We start from the raw sequence: 24,019 nt of genomic DNA, 5'->3' as shown, positions 1-24,019 counted from the left end.
CACTTCTCTTTCCTTCTTCTTAGCTTCAGCACGATACTCATTTCCAGCCATGTTCTCGATTAAAGCTTGAACTTCATGATCAGTTTTGCTCTTGAGACTACCTCCCGCGGAAGCATCTAAGAACATTCTAGTGTTTGGTGTTACCCCCTCAGTGAAGATTTGGAGGTATTGTTTCTCGATGAACTCATGATTAGGGCATCTCTTAAGAAGCAAATTGAATCGCTCCCAAGCATCATATAATGACTCACCTTCTCCTTGCTTGAAGTTAGAGATCTCCATCTTCTTTTCCCAATACTTAGACATAGGGAAATATTTCTCCAAGAACTTCAGCTCTAACTCTTCCCATGTTTGGACAGTCCCGTTTGGTATTTTTAGCAACCAATATTTTGCTCTTCCCGTCAAGGTGAAAGGAAATAGCCTTAGTTTCTTTTGTGCTTCAGTCACGGTGGCTGGTTGCACACAAAACTCGCAAGTTTCAGCAAAGCGGCTCAAGTGTTCATGAGGACTCATAGCTTTAGTCCCATCGAATTGCTTGTCCCTCAAACCGTTGAGGACAGTTGTCTTGATGTCGAAAGCTACGGGGTTAGCTGGTTGAAAAGTATGGGTCAGTTGACCGCGATGAGTCGCTAACCCGTAGTCTCCTAGCTTAGGTCTCGGTGGTACAACTCCTTCTCCTTCCATAGTTGCAGATTTAGGAGAAGAGATCGTTTCAGATTCAGTTGAGAGTGGCTCCGGTATTTGTTCTCGAACACCCGGTGGAACGGACTGAGCTAACCTTTGCGACCGGACAGCTTTCCGAAGTGCTCTAGCAGTTCTTTCAATTTCCGGATCGTACTCTAAGTCGTCTGAGCTCTGTTTACCTCGCATAAACAGCAAAATACCTTAGTAGCACTGCACAACGCAAAGTAATCAAGTGAATATGAAAACAGAAAAATAAAAATTAAAAACAGAAAATTAAATTGCAAAAACCCTAAATTATAACGTAATTGCCTTGTTGAAATAATTCAACAGTCCCCGGCAACGGCGCCAAAAACTTGATAGAGAATTGGCAAGTGCACCAAATACTATCGAAGTAGTAAAAATATCGATCCCACGAGGACTGTTTTTAACTTCAATAATTCAATTTCGTTATATAATTAGGATGTGTAAAGTTTATTTTTAGTTTGCCACTAGGCAAAAGATTTGGTTTGATTTTATGAAATCAAATAAAAGAAATTAGATTTGATTAAGAAAATATGAGAGAAAAATGAGATCAGATCCGTCGAATCCTCTAAGTTCCCCTAACTGGTCTACTGCACCTATTTGTTATGAACCCTCTTCTAGTTTACGATGATTAACAAATTAGCCCTAATCAATCCCTTGAGTTAGGACCCTCTTCTTAAACTACATCCCCTCATTCCTTAGGTGGTCTAATAATTCTTGAAGGTTTTACCGAACGTTAACCTATTATCACTAACAAACGATTATCTATTCCTAGACTAACCCTGTTTATTAGAACAATTCAATTAGGTCTAAGTCGAAAGCCATGGTCAGTGGTCATTCGTTCTCACAAAATCAAGTTATATGTGATCAAGATATAAAAAGCATTAAGAACAATTGAATTGAATAAACTAGAATTGAATTCATAAACGAAATAGAGTTTCACAGCAACATGTGTCAATTAGGGTTACAAAGATTCATCTCGGATCTAATCTCTAAGAGATTTAGCTACTCATAATCGAGTTTACAAATAGCATAATCAATGAAATAATTAAAACATACATGAATTGGTAAAAGGTTGAAGAAATCGCCCTTCTAGCCGTCTCCGATGTCTCAAAATCGCACTTTGCTCTCCAAAATCGTAACCCCTGTTCTTCAGATTGAGTGCAGTATTTATAGAAGTCATGGGCTTGACCCGTCAAAATCGCGCCGCGCCATGTATATAGGCGTGCCGCGATTTCCCTCAAACAGGGAGGATGTAATTTTGCTTCAAAAATCGCAGCACGGCTTGAAATTGGCGTGGCGCGATTTCCTTCGAACAGACTTCAATATTTAAGCTTTTTTGCACTCCAGAACAGTATAAATTGCATGAGAACTCTATCAAAATGTCACAATAAGTCCTAAAAATTACGTAATGACAGCATGTCATCAGACATTAAGACCACATCTTCAAAATCAACGTGAACCCAAAAAACGACAACAGAGGTCACAAACCATCACCTCCATCTTCTTCTGAAGCAAATTTAATTTTGCTGCAATCCCCCTTTCTAGGTATAAAATTCAAATTACAAAATTTAAAGGGTATTTTAAGAATTGTACAGGACGTTCGAGTAACACATTGGGTAGAAAAAGTAATAGTCTACTTAATAATCTAAGTAAAACATAGAATACTATTGCCCCCTCATGTTTACACTTAGCAATATTTACATAGTAAAATATTTCTTAATTTTATTTTTGTAGGGAAAATATTTCTCTTACTTATATGTACACTTACTTATCCATAGAATGCTATTGTCCGTACCAACACACGTTGGCTCAGTTGGTAAGGAACGAGCCACTTCCTTGTAGAAGGTTGTGTGTTCGATTCCCTCTGCCGATGTGAGGGCAGTGTTGGTGGGTGATCTGTAAGTACCTCTATAAGTGCCCTTTGGTCCCGGAGGCGTGCCCTGACCGTGGTGGTGACCGGAGCCGAACTCACCTAAACTTTATGTAACCAAAAAAAAAAGAATGTTATTGTCCGTCCCTGTGAGCTTAGCTCAGTTGGTAAGGACAATGCATAATATATGCAAGGGCCGGGGTTCGAACCGCGACAACCACAAAAAAAAAAATTCTAACTCCCCCTCTCGTAATATTTTTTTGTGGTGGTCGGGGTTTGAATCTAACTCCCCCTTACATATATTATGCATTGTTCCTACTGACTGATGTAAGCTCACAAGGACCCCTCTCGTAATATTTACACTTACTTATCCATGGTGAAATATAAGTTTAATTATTATCCTTCAAAAAAGTTTTTTTTTGTGGTGGCCGATACTTGAACCCCAGACCTTGCATATATTATTATGCATTGTCCATGCCCACTGAGCTAAGCTAAGAGGACAAAATAGCGGAAGAGGTGCAACACAAGGACTTCCCATGAGGTCATCCATCCTAGTACTACTCTTGTCCAAGCACGCTTACCTGCAAAGTTATGATGGGATCCAGTGCATTGGTGACGGTATGATCGCAACTCTTTCCAAAAAAAAAAAGTTTAATTATTATAGCAAAATTCAGAAATATTTTTTAAAATAAAAAATTATGATCGCAACTCCTTCAGAAAAAAAAGTTTAATTATTATAGCAAAATTCAGAAATATTTTTTAAAATAAAAAATAAATTAGAATCCCGATGCTACAGTCACACGCAATCAGTGCAACACAAAGCTTATATAAACATAGTATCTCTCTCATTCAGACCCTTACTTCTCTCAATCAGAATATTACGTTTCACAAATCACATTTCCATTACACCTTGATTGTTGCTAACTTCTCTCACGTTTCACAAATCACATTTCCATTACACCTTGATTGTTGCTACCTTAGCCCTAATCTTCAACCTCAACTCTTCATTCTTCCTCCATGGACGAGAAAATGGTAACCATTGATCACCATCACTTTAGGATTCAATCTCTGAATCGCGTTTGATGTTAGAGGTTCTGTGACAGTTAGTTATAAAAACGGTTTTGATGGTTATTTAATCATGTTTGTTGTTTGTTGTGGTTGTTGTTACAGTTAGAGAGTCTTCCTGCAATGGTTGCTATGGTCTGGTCGGATGATAAAAGAAAACAACTAGAAGGAACTACGAAATTTCGGAAGCTTCTTTTGACACACAACCCTCCAATCGAGAAAATCATACAATCCTTTGTTGTGTCTCGTTTTCTAGAATTTCTACATAGGGATGATTATCCTCAACTTCGGGTTTGTTTCAAACTTGTCTATCTTTTTGAAATTTATGTTGTATGGTGTAGTTGAAATTTTGTTGTTTGTATGACTTTGTTTGCTTAGTTTGAAGCTGCCTGGATAGTTACGAACATATCATCTGGAACATCAGAGAACATCAAGGTGTTAGTTGATCACGGGGCAGTACCAATACTTGTCGAGCTACTTAGTTCACCTAGTTATGATCTTCGGTACCAGGTATATTTATACTAAAGTGTAATGACAGATGAGTTCGGATTGTCCCTTTTTTTTTTTTTACGTTGAACTATGTTGAAAACTAAAACCCTAAAATTGCAGGCTGTGTGGGCATTGGGAAACATTGCCGGTGATTCCCCTAGGTGCCGTGATCTTGTTTTTAGTCATGGTGCGCTGATCCCGCTGTTAACGCAGTTGAATGAGCAAGCAAAGCTTTCTATGCTGAGAGTTGCCACATGGACCCTGTCAACCTTTTGCAAAGGCAATCCACCACCTCCGATTGAGCAGGTAGTTATTGTTTTTGTTAAATTAAAATTGAAGCTGCAAGACATTTATCTGTGTATTAATACTACTAGGTTTTTTATGGACAGGTGAGGCCAGCGCTGCCCTCTCTTGAGCGTTTGATTTTGTCCAATGATGATGAAGAAGTCCTGACAGATGCATGTTGGGCATTCTCATATCTTTCTGATGGAACAAATGACAAAATTCAAGCTTTGATTGAGGCAGGTGTATGTGGCAGACTGGTGGAGCTTCTTCAGTAAGTACCAATTTTTCTATCCCTGGTGAACCAATATTTTGTTTCAATTATTGATTATTTTGGCTCTAAATGTATGTGCATGCATGTTTTGAAGGCACCCATCTCCTTCAGTGTTGATTCCTGTACTTCACACATTGGGAAATATTGTTGCTGGAGACAATATGCAGACTCAGGTAATGTCAAAATGGATTGTGGTTTGTTATAATTAGTTGCTACCCAAATATTTCTAATTAAAGTACTAAATTAGTGTTGTGTTTTGGGAATCAAATTAAAATTTGAAATATTATAACCTGAATTTATTGATAGGAATGTTTTGTAAGTCTAATTTGATTATGTGAAAACATCAAAGTGCTATAGGATGTGGTTGTTGAAGCTGGATTGATAGTTCTAGAAATATTAGCCTAGGAATCAATTTGTTTTATTTGAGGGGTAATGGGACTTTTGTCTGGCGCAGAACGAAATGTTATACTTTACTTGCTAGTCACTGTTGATGATTCACTACCTTTTATTATTATGAATATAGTCTCTTCTCAACCCTTGTATTTTGGTGGAACTCTTTTTGTCAGGCTATTATCAATCATGGTTCACTCCCATGCCTTTTGAGTCTGTTGACACATTATCACGATAAAAGTATTAAGAAAGAAGCTTGCTTGACTATATCCAACATTACAGCTGGTAACAGAGAGCAGATACAAGTAAGTTATTAAATCTCATCTTTTTTTTCTTTTTTTTTTATATATACTCAAATGATGTTAAATATCATGTTTAATAAAGTGCAATGTTGATTTCTTTAATGCTCATGCTTTTCTTCAAGTTTGATGTTTGGGTATCACATGCACATAAATCAAAGCTACATGTTGTTTATCATGGAGATGTGGTGCAATAGTTACATTGTAGCCTTGTTGGTGATATATTTAGTTCTCTGGTTACACCAATCAAAGTAATAGGTGGACTGTTAGGTCACTGGAAACTCTTATTTCCATGTATTGTGATGCTTGACTATTGGCATATGTTTTCTGAGTTCTGTATGCATTTTACTGCCAAGTATGTGATTTGTAGTTGGCTTATTTATCGAAAAAGTGCTCTGAACTCTAGCTTTTATTTATGTTGCAGGCTGTTATTGAAGCTGGTCTGATTGCTCCCCTAGTAAATCTTCTTCAAAATGCCGAGTTTGAAGTTCAAAAAGAAGCTGCATGGGTATTTTTTAATGCTACATCTGGCGGTACCCATGAGCAAATCAAGTATGTGAAGTTATATAATTTTAATTGTTATTTCTGGCCCTACTTCATGCTGGCAACATTGAGAGTTTACGTATTAACTTACCAAATTTTGTTGTCATTGTCATTACAAGGTACTTGGTGACCCAGGGTTGCATTAAACCTCTGTGTGATTTGCTTGTTTGCCCTGATCCAACAATTGTTGCTGTCTGCTTAGAAGGTCTTGAAAATTTTCTGAAGGTTGGAGAAGCGGAGAAAAACTTTTGTAACACGGGAGATGTCAATTTATATGCTCAGATGATATATGATGTTGAGGGATTAGAAAAGATTGAAAACTTGCAGAGTCATGACAACAATGAAATTTATGAGAAGGCTATTGAAATTGTCGAGACATATTGGTTGGAAGGTGAGACCCTACCTCGAGGCCATGGTAGACAAGATCAGGATCTGAAACGTAAAATCCTACGCTTCTACGGTCTATGCACCCCTTGGGGTGCTCGTGTATGGTCGAAATCAAAATTTGTTGGCCGCGGTCAGAATAGCCGCGAAAAATCGTGGAAGCAGCGGTGGAATCGTGTGAAATGTGAATAAGCTGATTCCATTATTGGGTTTCTCAAATATGTTTTTGCGTTTTAAACACCTCATTTTCTGTGATGGTTGTTATAACCACTAATTCTATTTATTTGTGGATAACCGTCCAATTTTCTATGTGTAAGAACTCCCTCACTCACGTAGTGTTCTGCTTTGTTTCAGATACAAGAGGACATCACTATTGTCTGTGACTATGCATACAAACTCTCTTTCTCACCTTGCTTTGTTTTGCATTTTGCTCTATTTTGGATTCAAGAGAACGAAATTCTCTTCTTCGCTGTATTTAGTACAGCGAGACTTGTGTCAATTATGATCAGGGGAAAATATTACAACCTCCCTTGAGTTCTATCTAAATGCACCTAACATCCCCTCTATTTTCCGAAACATCAAAAACCTCCCCTCCGTTTCATTCCGTCCATGTTGACGTTAGTAGAGAGAGAAACTTGTCTGTTCTCACTTTCATAAAACTCTCAAAACTCAAGCCTTTTGTTGCGAGAATTTATTTCTCTTCCTGGTCATACATAATCACTCATCCCTTGTGGCCTTTGTCGCTCATCAATGTTCCCGTGAACGCACGCATGTTGTCGTTCTCGACAGATTTTGCACCATCATTGTTCCTATTCTGTGGCTGTTCTTTTAGTTTGCGTCATATTTGCTTTCTACGTCGGTCATTGTTGCGAATTTGAGTATATGAAGCGGGACTTATGTCTCTAGACTGTACAGGAAAATTACTCTAGCCCAGCCCTATCTCATCCCCTTAATTCTCACGTAGCTCCAATTATTAGCATGCATGTATTGCTAGAAAGCTTGCAACTATTAATAAATCATGGAAAATATTGTGATTGTCATAGAGAAAGCCAAATTAACCACTCAATTGTGTTATCATCTGATTGACAAGCTTCTTATTCACATGTAGTTTTATTATGACAATAACAATTGCAGCTTAAGGCCGAAGAATATCGACTTAATTCGACTTAAACTCTTGTGTTTTGAAATCTTAGCTTAATTACTAGTTAGAGATGCAGTGGACAATTTTGTTTAGTTGTGAAGAGTGAATGAAGGGCATGATATACAGATAGTGAGGAATAAAGGCACAATCATCAACACTCGACTTTTAACAAAACAATTACACTAGTTAAAATATGCTAAAATATCATGTTTGAAAACGAGTGTTTGCTTCTACAATCGTCGTTATTGTCATGAATAAATTGATGCCATCGTATGTGAATCTGGAGACGTATTTTGGGTGGCAAATAGAGGATCATGTGCAAAATTATGAATGATATGGTTTTGGTTTATAGCTGCGTATTCCAAATTGAAGTTATGTATGTCCTTTTTCAAAAACTCTTTTTTTTTTAACGACGTTGTTAGTGAAGAAGGGAGCTCTTTCTCTATTTGATAAGAACTTAGGGGAGATTAGTGTATATTTTAAAACTAGAGGGGGTGTTTGCTCCATTTAAAGAGACCTCGAGGGAGGTAAGTGTAATTTTCCCTTATGATTATGATTAAATTTTAATGTTTTAGACTTTCTTATATGGCGAAATTATAAATACAAATATATAAAAAAATATAACGATACTCGCATGTCGTACGGGTCACGATCTAGTACATGCATGTAAAATAACATAATTAGGTAAAAAAAATCAAATCACGTCCAAAATTCATAACACAAACTTTGAGTGTGATTTGAAACATTTGAGATCGGAGAGAGTATATTACATGGATTTGTATATTAGAAGATTTTTGCAAGAAACCTTGATATCATTACGACCTACCTTAATAGGCGGGTTAGAAAAAATACTCCCTCTACCCTATTTTAAATGACCTAGTTTAAAAATGTGTATTGTTCACATAACATGCTTTGACCATATTTTTCTACTAATATATACTCCCTCCGTTTCATTAAAAGAAAACAAAAAAAATCTTTCTTCTCCATAGATTTGGTTTCATCAGTTCAGGATCAACGAACCAGAGGAAATTTTACCCTATACCCCAACACATGTAATTTCACCCCGACAAATTTTTGAAAATTCCAATTTTAACCCTTTTATTATTTAACCTTTTAAACATAAATTTTTCACCCTCATTTTCAACATCTCCTAATTCAGTGTGAGTTCACCCCACTTCTAAGTACGTATTTCCGTTTTTCGTTCTTCCCTAAAACGTTTCCGAAAAAAATTCAGAACACTCATATAAACATTTCTGAAAATAATTCGGAATACTAGAATGCTTGGCGTTCCGAATATATATACCGGAGAACACAGAAATACCTTTCCGATTCATGCTAGTTATACAATTCCATCACTTGGTCACAAATTAGCATATAATTTCATCACTTGGCTACTTCCTTGTTATAATTTCCTAATTATGGTCACAAATTACGATTATATCACTTGGTCAAAACTAGCATAATATAATTGTTCATGTGCTGCGAAAAATATGTTGATTTCTAAATGAAGAAAAATCAGCATTTTGTATCCAAGACATTAGCATAATATAATTGAATTCTAAAACAAGTATATTAGTGGTATAAAAACAGATAAGTGAATGCTGCTGACATAAAAGATGCATACGAGTTCAGGAATTATAATGAATATATATAAACAGATAAATGAAAGCTGCAGACATAAGGATGCATGAACCGGAATACTTCCCCAAACTATTCCGGGAAGCATTTATCGGAAGGCTTCTGACGTTTTTTCTGGAAAACAATCGGAAAGCTTTGGTGAACATGATTCCGGTTAACGATTCACGACGCCATTTCATACATCGTCATTTCCAGAATCGTCCTCACATCGTCGTTGTCAATTGACAATTCCGGTAACCACTAACCCAAAAAACCTAGCAAACCTTAATCAAGGATTCCGGTAACAAGGAAAGAAGGCTCATATAGTAAGAACGAACACGGAAACGATTAAGAGAACAAGGAAAGAAGGCTTACTCTTTGTTGAAAGTAGACACAGAACAATGGTTTTTTTTCTTTTTCAGAAAAAGGGTGAACACGCGAAGTGTTTTTTCCAGAAAAGTGTGGGGGGAAAAGTGAAAGAGTATTGTGTTTTGTTTTATATAAAGGGTAAATTTGGTAGTTTGTGTTAAATGTTGGGGTGAAGGTATAAATGTAGGGGTGTGGGGTATAACTTCCTCTTTTAAATTGGGATCCAGTAGTGGTTGTTAGCAGAATGAATGGGCCAAGGACCAAATGCAAAGGAGAAGTTATTAGAGAAATTCTTTTTCCACCCGCTGCCTTTGTCGCGTGCCCTCCGTTTTGGCTATTTTAAGCGTATTTGATGTTTTTTAGATTATGGCTGTGTTTGGTAACACAAAAAAGCTAGCTTATAGCTTGTTGGACTAGCTTATAAGCTTGTTGAATGAAAACGTGATGTGTTTGGTAACAAACTTTTCTCACGAGCTTATAGCTTTTTTTGAGAAGCTATTTCAAGTAGCTTTTTAGCTGATAGCTTTTTACATTTTCTTCCAATAATAACCTTATTATTTTATTTTTATTACTTTTTTTACCCTTATATAAACAAAGCAACCGTCCCACTCACCACTCACTCACGTTTTGTTTTCCTCGTCTCTCATACTATTTTATTGCTTCACCCACTATAATATACGTACTTATATAGGAGAATATAATTTAGGCAAACCATCATTTGAAAAAACAAAGGCAAACCACAAAATAAAGAATATATTGATTATCAATACGTTAAATCATAAGATTCTCATTTTTAGATACGTTGATATTATAATTTTTTTCTTTTAATTTATTTACCGATTCAAATAAAAAGAAGAAAAAATTCATAAAAAAGATATAAAAATGAAGTCAGATAAGATTTGTTAAAGAAATATATCAATTAAATTCATAAATCACAGTTATCATTTTAAAGATAAAAAATACTTTGAAGTAAATTAATTATTTAAGATAAATATATCAGTTAAAAAATATTTATAAATGTAATTTATAAAAAAAAAATAAACATACATGTACTTTTATGTCATTTTATACAAATAACTCATTTCAAAAGCTAATTTTGCCAAACACTTTAATTTCAAACAGCTAGTTTTTCAGCTATAAGCTTTCAGCTATCAGTCATCAGCTATAAGCTAACTTTTCAGCTATCAGCTAGCTTATAGCTTAATTTTACCAAACAGAGCCTATAAAAATCTGGACCGTATCCCTTCCATTTTGGCTATTTTAAGCGTATTTAACATTTTTTAGATTTTAAAATCTGGACCGTATACAATTTTGTGCATATTCTTTTTTTTTTTGTTTTGTCAAGTAGCCTAGTGGCTGGAGTTCACACATTTTAAATGTGAAGAAGTGGAGTGTCTGGGGTTCGAACCCCAACCTCTGTATATAATTTGCAATGTCCCTGCCAACTGAGTTAAACTCACGGAAACATTTTGTGCATATTCTACCAAATCACACTAAGTAATTTTTTTAGAGATCATTACATGTTTATCCTATCAAATCACACTAAGTAAAAATTTTAGAGATATTTTACGAATTATCCTAAAAAGGGGCATCATGATTTAATTTAATTAGAATCATGTGTAAAAAAAAGTATTGCATTGTCATTGTATGCAAATAAAATTTTTGGTATAATTTGATTACATTTCATCATGCGTAATTATACAAATATTTTAGGAATTGACATAACTAGTCTAGTATCATAGTGTAAATTTGATTTAATGTATGTGCAAAGAATGTTAAGATTTGGTGCATAAAAATCAAACTCTTCATACTTTACAATATATATGAATTATTTTAGAATGAGATCATTGATCAATTTTACAACTGTGAAGATTGATATTGTGAGATATCATCAAGGTCCCATTTCCTACCAAAAACGAATATGACTCAAACCTTTAGAGATATCATCATAGTCATAGTCACATTCTCACTCAAAAAAAATGGTAGGTAGTGCTCCATCAGTCACAATGTGAACACACACAGAAACTGCACAATTGCCTTCTGTCTCTTTAAATTTTGAGATCAGATTTTAGCTTTTTTTTAATCTACAAATATTAATATATTAGTTTTTAGTATTTATTTTTTACCAAATTTATTCTTTAACACTTTCAACTTTTTGATTCTTAGTTCAAACTAATTGAACTATCTAATTTCCGAATTCCTACTATTTTATCATTTTTTTGCTGAGATTAAAACTTTACCACCCAATTTAGTTTATCTTTATATTCTTTCAAGTGGCTCTACATATATGTGGCCAAGCATCCTAATCTATGATTAATTAATTCTAAGATACTTATCAATGATCCCCCATCAAAATTCACATTAAACTTTTTAACCTTATTACACACCTACCTTGATTTGTTACTCGTCCATTAGAACTCAGGTTCTTTTCAACTAAACCACACTGTTATTTTGTCAAATTATTGTTATGCATAAATTCCTCAAACCACCTCCATATGTTATTTGTGAGAGAATGAATCAATCGATATTCATCTTACAAATGATACAGTTAATAGTTATTTAAAAGGGCTAACTTGTAGGTATGTTTATTTGTACTTAAAAAAAATTAATGCATGATATGATATGATACTACAATAAATCATGATTATTTTTTTGTAAAAAAAAAAATCATGATTATTTCAACTATTAGGTATTAAAAAAATTATTCATTTGTGTTCGCATATCTAAACATAACTTGGTTACAGCAGATGAGTTGTGTTAGGTGGAATTTCAAAAGCACTTTGAATAAGACTTAGATAAAAAATACACTATACAAGATCTAGCCCCTATTAACTCTCTAGCATCCTCCTTTTATATCCCTCAATGTGTTGAGTTAATGGGCCTTTCTTTAGTCATTTAAAACCCATTAAGTTGTGAAACAGAGCCTCCTGTTGGTTGTCTAGTTTGATTACGGTTGCACGTGGACTAGAGTCCAACTCGTTCATACAGGGCGCTTGAGTTGAGACGCGCTTCCAGAGACATTGATCATCCGTACAAGACACATGGCATCAGAGCATTCATAACTTAACCAGACCAGTATTAGATGAATATAAAGCATTCATAGCTGAGCTGAGCTGGCTGACCTGACTTGAACAGTCAAACCAGTGTTGAGAGAGGATGAGTTGAGTTGGTCTGACTTGAACAATCAAACCAGTGTTGAGTGATATCTTTCTAGTTGGTCAAATAAAGTATTACAGGTCACATGGAATGGTTCATCCATGCCAGTCCAGGTTGTAAAACCTCCAAATAAGATATTTTACCGGTTAACTTTCAATTTTCTATTACAACCTACGAGTTAGTCCTTTTAAATAATTTTTAACTCACTTGATGTGTTCCCTTAAAAAAAAAACTCACTTAATGTGTTAGATTTTTATGAATTTCATGTCAATGTGGGAGCTAGATATCATGAACGAAAAGCACACGAGAAGGCAATTTTTTCTCTTAATTATTTTTTAAATTAAATAATATATACTTCTTTCCTAGGCACTCTCCTTGAAGCCAAAGGCCTATAAATTGCACCCAAACAACACCACTCTTCACACTCACAGCAAATAGTCCTATAGTCACAGCCTATTAAAGTGAGAGAAAGAAAAACAGAAAGAAACAAATGGAGAAGTTTCCAGTAGTTGACATGAAGAATCTTAACACTGAAGAGAAGGCATCAACCATGGAGATCATAAAAGATGCTTGTGAAAATTGGGGTTTCTTTGAGGTACATTTTTTTTATGAGATTTATTTGAGGTACTCTATGATGCTAAGTTGGCCACGGTCCACGGATATATGCATACCAATTAGTAATGTTTTTATTATTATAGGCAAATGCTAGTAATTAGTTGTCATGCTAGTTTTTGGGATCGAACCTGCAACCTTCTACTTAAAACTCATTCAATATCGCTTAGCTCACTGATCGAACTACCTACGCCGGACATACTAATTAGTAGTACTTAACTGACAACTCTCCTTCAAAAGACTGATTTCCCCTGCATATTCATGTTGTGTACTTGTGTTTGAAGGCTTTGTTTATTTGTTTCTTATTTGTGGATTTTCCTTATGTTGTTTGATGAAGTTGGTGAACCATGGGATATCCATAGAGTTGATGGACAAAGTTGAGAAGCTGACAAAAGAAAACTACAAGAAGCGTATGGAGCAAAGGTTCAAAGAAATGGTAGCAAGCAAAGGTTTAGAGTTTGCTCAGTCAGAAATCAATGACTTGGATTGGGAAAGCACTTTCTTTTTGCGCCACCTTCCTAACTCTAACATATCAGAGATCCTTGATCTTGATCATGACTACAGGTTAATATTTATTCTCAATATAAATCATGCACACCTCTTATTTTAAAATGTGATTTGAACCTTTATATTGTGGGAAAATGTAGTTGATACGGTCGAAATTACGATATGATATCTATTGTGGTTGCATAATGCAATTTTAAACCATGATCTATGTGTATATATTTTTTTGTGTTTGGTCACATAATTTTTTGTGTTATTAATTTTAGGAAGGCAATGAAGGAATTTGCAGTGGAACTTGAGAAACTGGCTGAGCTACTTCTTGACTTGCTGTGTGAGAATCTTGGGCTAGAGAAAGGGTATTTGAAGAAAGTCTTTCATGGATCCAAGGGACCAAATTTTGGAACCAAAGTTAGCAACTACCCTCCTTGTCCTAAGCCAGATCTTATCAAAGGACTCAGAGCCCACACAGACGCTGGTGGCATAATTTTACTCTTCCAAGATGACAAGGTTGGTGGACTTCAGCTCCTTAAAGATGGCCAATGGATTGATGTCCCACCAATGCGTCATTCCATTGTTATCAACCTTGGTGACCAAATTGAGGTATAGTACTAATCAAAGGGTATAACTATAGGTTTGAAATCGTGTTTGCGATGTTGTTGTAGAGACCTCAAAATTCGTAATATTACGGCTGCAATATAAAACTGTCTGCTAGTTTATGCATCATTAATTTTCTTCATTAATATAATACTTTGTTGTTTATGATAAAAACAGGTGATTACCAATGGCAAATACAAGAGTGTGTTGCACCGTGTAATTGCTCAAACAGATGGGAACAGAATGTCCATAGCCTCATTTTATAATCCAGGCAATGATGCAGTAATCTCTCCTGCAGCAGCCTTGGTGAAGGAATTAGATGTGACAAACCAAGTTTACCCAAAATTTGTTTTTGATGATTACATGAAACTCTATGCTGGCCTCAAATTCCAAGCCAAAGAGCCAAGATTTGAAGCTATGAAGGCCATGGAATCCAACATTCCCATACCAACTGCCTAAGCATGTGATGAGAAAATTATATGTATAAATTAATTTTGTTTATTTGCTAAGGTTTCTGAATGCTTTTGGTCTCTTTGATTGGTATCAGCAGCACCTATGTGCATGTGTAGCATAAATAAATATGTAATATATAGTTCAAAAAATAAAATATTAGCTTGATTTGATCTGGTTAAGTTAGTGTCACGTTGCATCACTGTTTTATAAAGTAGAGCCGGATCTTAGCAATGTTATATTATACAGAACAATGTCATGATTCATTCAAATTATTATGCTTTGGAATAATCATGTCATGCAATAAAAGAGAAAAAATAATTACCTGCCGACTAAAGTTGCTCATAAAGAGTATGGATACATCATACATCCGTGCAAGAAATTGATCCAAATGGAAGATTTTCACCAGTTAAAAAAAAAAAAAAAGATTTTCTCCATATGAAATCCATATATTTATGTTCAGTTAAAAAGATAAAAAAAGAGAAGAAGAATAAGATAAAAAAGACTCGACTCTGCCTCTGCTTGAGATAATGTTACCACCCTACACACAGGGCCGGACCCTCAGGGGGTGCAAGAAGTTCTATAGAACCGGGCCTCCCAAGGGTATGGGCCTCAAAAAAAAATTTATAGCCCAGTACCCCTCACTAAAAATCAGATAGGATATTAGAATTGATGTTCCTCATGTATACGGTAGTGATTTTCACCTTTGGGTGTACCGCATATATACGACTCCTTGTATTTATCTTTTAAAAAATTTAAATAGAACATTGTTCTTTTAAAAAAAAAAAAATACATCTTTATTTTATTACGGGCCTCGTTTCACTTTTAGAACCGAGCCTCCATATTCGCAAGAACGGCCCTGCCTACACAGTAGACAGATTTTGGATTGTCACCAAAAAGTCGAGCTAATTACTAGTACTAATTAGTCTAACAATAGTTTTATTTTTTAAGGGAGTTATTCTAACAATAGTTATCGTGACACACTTAAGTTGTTAATCCAAAGATTTGTTTAAGAGAATCTAAAAACAACAACTACACAACTTTGCCCAACAAAAGTAGTAAAAAGTAAAAGAGAAATGATATTTTGACAACCACTTTTTGACAACTTTTGGACAACTTTCTCTCTCATACTCACATGATGTTGTTATTCCCTCTCTTTCTTTTTCTCTCTCCATTGTTTTTGACCAATAAGAAGTGAGAAAAACAAGGTTGTCAACAAAGTTGTCATCAAATGGATGTCAAAATATCATTACTCAAAGTAAAAACCACTCGTTGATTGTTTTTTACTCGAAGAAAAAATAAATAATTTTAAGGTAGATTTGGTTATCATTGAGTATTATGTATTTAATTCATGTTGTGTCAGATTATATGGTGTATTGTATATTTGTCCATTATATTTTTACTTATTGCAATTAAGTCCCTGATTAAATTAAAATTAAACATTATTATTATTATTATTATTATTATTATTATTATTATTATTATTATTATTATTATTATTATTATTATTATTTTGTAAATCATGAAGCTTATGCATTTGAAACAGAATTTGTTCCTTTCAAATCTCTTTCATATGTAGAAGTCTGAATCTGAATTTATTCACCTTCGTTCCTTTCGAATCCCTTTCATTTACATAAGTCTTAATTTGTTCATCTTCATCAGTTCCTTTCACTCCAAATTCTTATCAACTTCATAGTTCGATTTTGTTCATCCCTTTCTCTCCAAACTTTATCTGCTCCAAGAACACAATTAAATTCAATTTTAGATCTATGACGGTGGAAGACGAACAATTGAGATCGGAAGATGGATACCAAGAACACAGTTGAATAAATTGGAATGGATTAAAAGAGACGACGAAGATGAATATGGGTAGGTGATTTTTCGTTCTGCATATGAATTGGAAGATATGAAGAACATGAACGAAAGCGAACACGAAGGAAACTGAATTTTCACTTTTGTGTGAATTCATGTTTGTATGAAGGACATAAGGAAAACGACCTCTCCTTCTGCAGTAATGGAGACGATGAAGAAGATGGAGACGAGAAAAGAGGAAAGTGAAATTGTAATTTAAAATGGGTTAAATATGTTTTTGGTCCCTATAAATATACCAACTTTTCGTTTTAGTCTCTCTAAAATTTTCCTTCAATTTTTAGTCCATATAAAATTTTCAATCACTACTTTTGGTCCCTATTTTTAAGTTAATTTTAGTATTTTTTTTAATGAAATTGTGCAGAAATGTGTAGAATATTGTAAAAATATTTTCCAAAAAAATTAGAATTTTTTAACAAAACATAAATTTAATATGAATTTTTAACCATAAAATATATAAAAATTCATATTAAATTCATGTTTTGTTATAAAATTCTAAATTTTTTTGGGACAGATTCTTATAATATTATTAATTTTTATGCAAAATTTTATACAAAAATATGAATTCTACATATGAGTTTATTTTAAAAGAGGGACCAAAAGTGAAGATGAAAAATTTTTGGAGGACTAAAAGTTGAAGGAAAATTTTAGAGGGACTAAAACGAAAAGTTGGTATATTTATAGGGACCAAAAACATATTTAACCCATTTAAAATTGATTATAGAGTTTATACATAATTAATAAATAAAATAAGTTAATCAAAAGTAACTAATGTTTTCTTTAAGAACTGATTTGTAATAAGGAAAAATTTAGACTTACAATGGTCCAAAATCTGATATGAAATCAACAACTATTCTATTGGCTAAATTCTATTGGCTAAACAAAATAAGTCAGTTTCTTGAGTAGTAGTGCCATTGTTTAGAAAAGTTGAAATTAACAACCATTCATTACTTTTTCAATCATTTAGTAACATGTCTTTGCAGTCCAATTTACAGGGGTTTATTTTTGAGACATGCTTGTTTTATTGTATCTTATGCAGGTCAATAATATGCTATGGATAAAACATTTGACTATTTAACTTCTTGGCTCATTTCAAGTTCTATTACCTTAGCTGTTTGTCGGTGATCTATTAAGGTTTATCTCATTGCTAATTCGTGTTATTATAACTTTCAAGCTCCCTCGTATAAAATAATCAAAAATAGTACATTGTGTGGCCATGACATTGACAGCAACCAAACTAAGAATTGTTGATAATATAAAGAATCCCAATTTGGTAAGAAAGCATGATGTTGGCTTTGAGTAGAAAAAAGTAGGTGATTGTAGTGGATGATAGAACTAATAATGAACTATTGTTTCACTCTTTGCTCGATTTATGATGAGTAATATCAACTAGTCATAATAATCAAGGACCACAAGGACAATTTCATCAATTAAAGATACTCAGTTTCAGGTCAAAGCGAAATCCAGTTGGATACGTTGACACAGAACAGAAGAAGAGTACACAAGTCAAGTCTTGTGGCACGTTCGTCTTCTTTGACTTGTGTTTTAGTTGATCCCTCACTAGACTCACTATCATACACAGGATAAACAAACTTACAAGGCATTGAATTTTCATTGTAAGCACAGTGATGAGTACCGAATACATTACTCGATGCGAGTTTGGAGCAACCATGTTCATTCAGTGCTTGTTTGGTATTGTTGCAAGTTTGGAGCCACCTTGATTTTGCTCAACCGAAAGGCATATAAAAAATAAGAAAAAATAGTACAATCTTGTGTGGCCATGACATTGGACTGCAACCAAACAAGAATTGTTGATAATATTAAGAATATAAATTTAGGGAGAAAGCATCATCGTTGGCTTTGAGAAACAACACTGAATTGATAACCAATAATAAATTAATAACAGGATAAGAGTTAGAAAAAAGTAGGTCGTTTTAGTTGCGAGAGAACTAACAATGTGCTGCATGATTTATGATAGTTGCATGAGCAATTTCAACTAGCCTTAATGATCAACTGGGATCACAAAGGACAATTTCATCACTAAAATTTGCTTTGTGCCATGTCACAGCTGCAAAAATTAATCAGAAATTCAGTTGGATACGTTGACTCAAAACAGAAGAGCACACAACTCATGAATTAGTTTATTCCTCTAACTTGCGTTTTATTTGATTCCTCACTAGACTCACAATCATGCACAGATACTTAAATGGGAAAAAAAAGTATCAGGCATTGAAAATTAATAAGTGATAATTTTGGCAATCATGGTAAACTAGTATAATTTTGGCAAAAACTACACTGTATGACGCTGTCAAACTCACAATCAATTCAAACATTCACCAAGTACCTTTAGCATTTTGTTTATGTTGGAAGCACATTGATGAGTATCTAATATCGATGAACGTACAAGGAAAGGAACAGCTAAGAATTTTAACAGATTCAGAAAGAAAAAGAATGCATCCCTTCCCCATGCTTTTCTGTTCAGATTGATTTAACATCTAATAAGAAGAAAGCGTAAAGAATGCATCCCTTCCCCATGCTTTTCTGTTCAGATTGATTTAACAAAGCGTTTAAACTAAACAAATATGAAAAAGGAATGCTAGCAACACTCTCTCTAGCACTCACTCTTTTATTTGATGGAATCAATGTATGTCCTACCACTTTGTGTGGGTTTTATTTCCAATATATAGATTCACAAGGATTTAAACCAATAAGGGAGTGAGTATTAGAGAGAGTGTTGCTAGCACTACTCAATATGAAAAATACTAATGTAAAGAAAAGAAGAAACACAATTTTGAAAGGCACGTCTTTCCCTGATGTCCTTTAAACCAAACAAATGATATGTAAAGAGAAGTAAGAATTCTGTCAACAACAAGAAGGTGCCACCCAACAAGAAACATATATATGTGTGGGATTAAAATCCAATGATGTCCTTTAAACCAAATAAATGATATGTAAAGAGATTGTGTAAAATTAAGAAATCTGTCATCAAAATGTAACATACATATAGAAAATCCAATGATTTTGCTCATATAAGTAAAAGAACTAATTTGAGGAAGCAATAATCCATGACAGCCACATTGTTTTCTCACTTGGAAACACTAACATGGCAAGTAATCTAATGGATATAGGCTGAGACGTGGAACTTATCTAAATCCATTTCCTCACACAATAACGTTCAATCACACAGCCAAATTTTTTGTCCCGTGCACTTTATGACAACCAATCTTGGTCATTAACAAGATGACTGTCAACTCAAAGACAGAAACTATCCTATCCTACCAATCTACTTTCTAGTTTACTTTTCAGGGCTGTGAGAATCTTCTTTGAGCGTTTTGTTTTACACCACAAGCCAAACGATTTTCAGTATATAATTGTCACTTCAAACACTAACCATGGTCTGACTGAAACACATTCAACAAGGTATAACTATATTAGTAAAACCCAACAGAGCAAATGTAAGAGTTGAAAAAGTAATCCTCAATAAATTGCAACAGTACAAACTACAAAGAACAAGTAGAAGACAAAAATGACTGAGCAACTGAAATTGAGCATCAGAAATTCATAACTGTGTAAATAATGTTAAAAAACAATCTCCTTTCATCAGATCACCAAGAACTTCAGAGAAAAAAGAAAAGAAAAAAAGGGCAGGCAGAGAGCTATCTAGTTAAAGTACCCTAAATTTTCAATTCCAATTTTCAAAAAATTCAAACATTCCTTTTGAGCTCTTGATGCCAAGGATATTCCTTGTCCATAGTCTTCATTGAAAACACGACTGAACAGAAACAAATGAGATTTCATAGCCACACATCATTTATCTCATCCTTGATTGGCCTCCTTGTTGATCTCTAGCTCATCGGTCTTGTTGGGAAGTGGACTTTGGACCTTTTTATCATCACCTTTTGTATCACCGTTTGAGCTGTGATTCTTTAGAACCATCAAAATATCTGCCTCAGAAGCTCCTGCAAGCTTAAAGCGTTCTGTTGCAGCATCCAGGTTTTTCTTCCAACCATCCATTCCTAATTTGCATTCCACTTGGGATTTTTCGAAAAGCATGTTGCCCCAAAAAAGATGAATTTGTGATCTCATGACCACTGCTTGCTCAGCAGCTTCTTCAGCAGATATCTCACCCTGACCTCCAACGACAGAAGACTCGCCTTCGGTAGCACTTCCCTGTTTCTTTCTTCTTCTCAACAATTCTTCTTTCTTTGTTGCAGTTGGGTCCTTTAGCTCCTTTGCCCTCTGTTCCTCCAACTTCTCCCACATATCAGTAGCAGATTTCATCTTCTCCTCTGCACTGTTAAACAGTTGAAGAGTTTCCGTTGGATCCCATGTTGACAGGTCTATCTTCTTAGCAATTGCAAAAGACCAATGGAGTTTGGCCATTTCAAATTGTTGTTGGCCCAGAGCCAACAGTCCCTCATAGAAATCAGGTTTGATCAAGAGTGCTTCCTCATACTTCTCTCGTGCCAAAGAATACTTTTCCTTGACCCAGTCATAAGCCACTTGAAGTTGTTCTGCCACTACATCTTTACCAGCAGACTCATCTAAGGGAATTCGCTTCCTAGCAGCGCACATGTGAACATTACCCCAGTTGAAGAATGCCAATGCCGCCACCTCCTGGAACTTTGAAGCAGCCTTATCAAATAGATCCTGAGCTTCCTCACTTGTCACTGTTTCTTCAAGTGCCTCTGAACATAGCTCCATCCCAAGCTCATGCAAGTCAATATGAGCATCAGGGTCAATACCAACATGTGAGCGGAAAAGCTGAGCAAATTCAAAGAGCCAATCATCCATCTCCACTTCTTTGCATTCATTATCTCCTGTTGCTCCAGGCTTTTCTTTTGAAACATCCTTCTTTGTTATTATCTTATCAACCTCGGTATCAGGAACTTCAGTGACTTCTGTAACTTCAGTAACTTCAGGGACAGAGTCACCGAGGGAAGAATGAGATCCACTTTCATCTCCCTTGGTCACTTCATTCTCAACGAGTTTTTCTTCCTCTTCTTCCAACAAAGGTGGCTCCTGCTCCGGACTAACTTCTACAATATGTAGTCTCAGCACCGAAATAGAATCACTTTTATCTGATTCAAGTTCTTTCAGCAGATTGCTATCGACAAACGACTCTGCCAATCTGAGTTCATCAGTAGATGTTATAGTAACCAAATCACCATCACAATCCTTGTACTTGATCAGAACTGAATTTGACGAAGGAAATCTTTTGCTTACCACATCTCTAAGTACTCTGAAACTGCAGTTCACCGGCATCTGAGCAAGCCTGATGTCATGATCATAAACAAGCTTCAATGGTCTCCACCGAATAGAAACCTCCGACAGATTCCTATCCTTCTGGCTCTCATTTTTCGAGTTAGATTGCACAGCAGGACCATTATTAAAAGGCTTCAGGACAACTTTAGGCATCTGGGTCTTGTTCTCTGGACCATTTTCAGTTGGCAGCAAAACATTTTGAGACCTGTCAACCTTGTTATTAGGAGAAACAACTGACCCAACGGCAGAATTTGCCCCCTTCTTCGACGCAGGCCGTGCTGGCAAACACGGACCTAATCCAGCAATAGGAGCACCACGGACAGCAGAAGCACCTAACGCAGCAGGCGAAGGCCGACTGTGGAGATCCTGCTGTGCTTCCTGACGAGGCCCAAACGCAGCCCTCAATCTCTGAGCAATATCCAAAGCATCCTTATGATTGGGATCAGAAGCCAATAACAACTGCACATCTTGAACAGCCAATTCATACTTACCAACAGCCTCAAACGCCCGAGCCCTACGAAGCAAAGCCCGGACAAATTGCGGCTGAACCTGAAGAGCCAAAGTACACTCAGAAATCACAGATTCATAATCAATAGGTTTCATTTGCATCATACAAGCAGCCCTATTGCTGTGAAAAACAGCCCTATCAGGATGTGTTTTGGGCGTGAGTTTCAGAGCATTCTCATAGTTTTCAAGAGCACCAGTATAATCCTTACTCTGAAACCTTCTATTCCCTTCTTCTTTCATTTCATGTGCCTTCTTCAAGAAAATAGATGAATCCAATTCAACCCCACCATTTGGTGTTTGGACAGAAGCTGAAGAATTGTCAACAACAGCACCACCCTTCTTTCTTCTACCACCTGATTTCCCCATAATTTTCTTTCCCGCACTCAATTTTCACACACAATAATTTTCTAATCCCAAATCTAAATCTAAACTAATAGTGAAAGTAAAGCAAAAGAGAAAATTAATTGTATACTGAAATTATCGATCTATGTATCGATGAAGACGAGGTACGATGAGGATTTGGGTTTAAGATAATTGTTTGTACTTACCGGTCAGAAAAGTGGATGGAAGGAAGGAGTAAATAAATGAAATGAAAAATGGTGCACCTTAGTTTAGTACACAAGTGCTTGTTGGGTTTTGGGAACTATCTTTTGAAGTGAAACCCTAAAAACTTGGATCAGTTTCATATACTGGTTATTAGATGTGGTGGGTCCCTTATACATTCCCAAATTCTCAACCCTCCGATTTGAAGATTCGTTGAAACTCGGTGTTGACGTTCCAAATCAGCCATTATGCACACGAACGTTGTACTTAAGGGATTTGAGATAAAATGTTAACAATACATTATTTAATTATTCTCTAAAAAAAAAAAAAAATACATACATTATTTAATTATTATAATACATTTTAATTAATTGCGGAGAGTGTGTTTAAAAATTTATGTTAAAAAATATGTTGTTAACATTCCTCCTCCAATTATAACGGAAAAAGGTGTTGAGGATGATTTAAGTGGATTTCACCTTCAATTTTTGTTTAATTATGCAAAAAAATCCTAGTAAATCAAATCATTTCGATTTGAATTCTTGAAAGTGTTTTTCTTTATTTTATCGTTACAGATTCAAAACATTTAATTTGGTTCCTAATCATAATTTTTTGTTAAAGTGACGTGTTTTTTAGCCCACATGGCACACCAAGTTTGTGTTGACTGGGCTAATTACGTGTTGACTCGTATTTTTTTTTACAAACATGTTGACTCATTTAATCATCACTAAGCAATGGTTGATTATTATGATTTCATTTAGGATTTTGGTTCTTAGTTCAACAAAGTTTGGGGGGATGTGTTCAAGTATAATTAGTGTCGTTGTCGCCCCTCGACCACCTCAACCAAACCAAGGACAAGTACTTTGACTAAAGGTGTTTAAAATTCGGTCTAGTCTTTTAACTCGTTCATAAGCTTTGGGTCGAGTTTGACTCAAACTTAAAAAATATCACATACATAAAATAGGACAGGATATGGATCATGATGAAGAAATGACCAAGTACGGGTGACCATCGGGTTAATCATTATGTCCCAAAAGTTTTAGAGTGTGTTGCATAACAAAGGAGTATTGTATGACGTGACGTAACACGACACA

At 35.1% G+C, this 24,019-nt stretch overlaps 3 protein-coding genes and 1 pseudogene across 3 annotated transcripts; 2 read left to right on the top strand and 2 right to left on the bottom strand.

Annotated features, from left to right (window-relative positions):
- Positions 1–3,088: 3,088 nt before the first annotated feature.
- Positions 3,089–3,207, bottom strand: LOC146903492 (5S ribosomal RNA; annotated as a pseudogene).
- A 251-nt stretch (positions 3,208–3,458) lies between these two features.
- LOC146903491 (importin subunit alpha-2-like) lies at positions 3,459–6,709 on the top strand. The gene is made up of 9 exons (XM_085739384.1): positions 3,459–3,607; positions 3,746–3,931; positions 4,019–4,150; positions 4,250–4,435; positions 4,519–4,685; positions 4,780–4,858; positions 5,252–5,380; positions 5,799–5,926; positions 6,037–6,709. Exons 1-9 carry the CDS (start codon positions 3,593–3,595, stop codon positions 6,491–6,493), a joined length of 1,479 nt encoding a protein of 492 aa, XP_085595510.1. The 5' UTR covers positions 3,459–3,592; the 3' UTR covers positions 6,494–6,709.
- A 6,296-nt stretch (positions 6,710–13,005) lies between these two features.
- On the top strand, positions 13,006–14,926 carry LOC146903490 (1-aminocyclopropane-1-carboxylate oxidase-like). The gene is made up of 4 exons (XM_085739383.1): positions 13,006–13,179; positions 13,534–13,760; positions 13,967–14,300; positions 14,472–14,926. Exons 1-4 carry the CDS (start codon positions 13,075–13,077, stop codon positions 14,751–14,753), a joined length of 948 nt encoding a protein of 315 aa, XP_085595509.1. The 5' UTR covers positions 13,006–13,074; the 3' UTR covers positions 14,754–14,926.
- A 5,143-nt stretch (positions 14,927–20,069) lies between these two features.
- PHOX2 (Octicosapeptide/Phox/Bem1p (PB1) domain-containing protein / tetratricopeptide repeat (TPR)-containing protein) lies at positions 20,070–23,042 on the bottom strand. The gene has a single exon (XM_085731389.1). The coding sequence runs from the start codon at positions 22,749–22,751 to the stop codon at positions 20,430–20,432; it is 2,322 nt and encodes a 773-aa protein (XP_085587515.1). The 5' UTR covers positions 22,752–23,042; the 3' UTR covers positions 20,070–20,429.
- Positions 23,043–24,019: the final 977 nt, after the last annotated feature.

The sequence above is a fragment of the Medicago sativa genome, chromosome 8 (assembly GCF_051527215.1).
Source record: "Medicago sativa cultivar Bolivia chromosome 8, Bolivia_mono, whole genome shotgun sequence".
NCBI lineage: Eukaryota > Viridiplantae > Streptophyta > Magnoliopsida > Fabales > Fabaceae > Medicago > Medicago sativa.
The sequence above is the reverse complement of the archived record's forward strand: the minus strand, read 5'-3'. Positions and strand labels throughout refer to the sequence as shown.

Coding starts and splice junctions, on each gene's coding strand:
- PHOX2 (XM_085731389.1), bottom strand. CDS start 22,751: ATGGGGAAATCAGGTGGTAGAAGAAAGAAGGGTGGTGCTGTTGTTGAC.
- LOC146903491 (XM_085739384.1), top strand. Junction 3,932..4,018: donor ATGATTATCCTCAACTTCGG/GTTTGTTTCAAA, acceptor TTGTTTGCTTAG/TTTGAAGCTGCCTGGATAGT. Junction 5,381..5,798: donor GTAACAGAGAGCAGATACAA/GTAAGTTATTAA, acceptor TTTATGTTGCAG/GCTGTTATTGAAGCTGGTCT.
- LOC146903490 (XM_085739383.1), top strand. CDS start 13,075: ATGGAGAAGTTTCCAGTAGTTGACATGAAGAATCTTAACACTGAAGAG. Junction 13,180..13,533: donor AAAATTGGGGTTTCTTTGAG/GTACATTTTTTT, acceptor TGTTTGATGAAG/TTGGTGAACCATGGGATATC. Junction 14,301..14,471: donor ACCTTGGTGACCAAATTGAG/GTATAGTACTAA, acceptor TGATAAAAACAG/GTGATTACCAATGGCAAATA.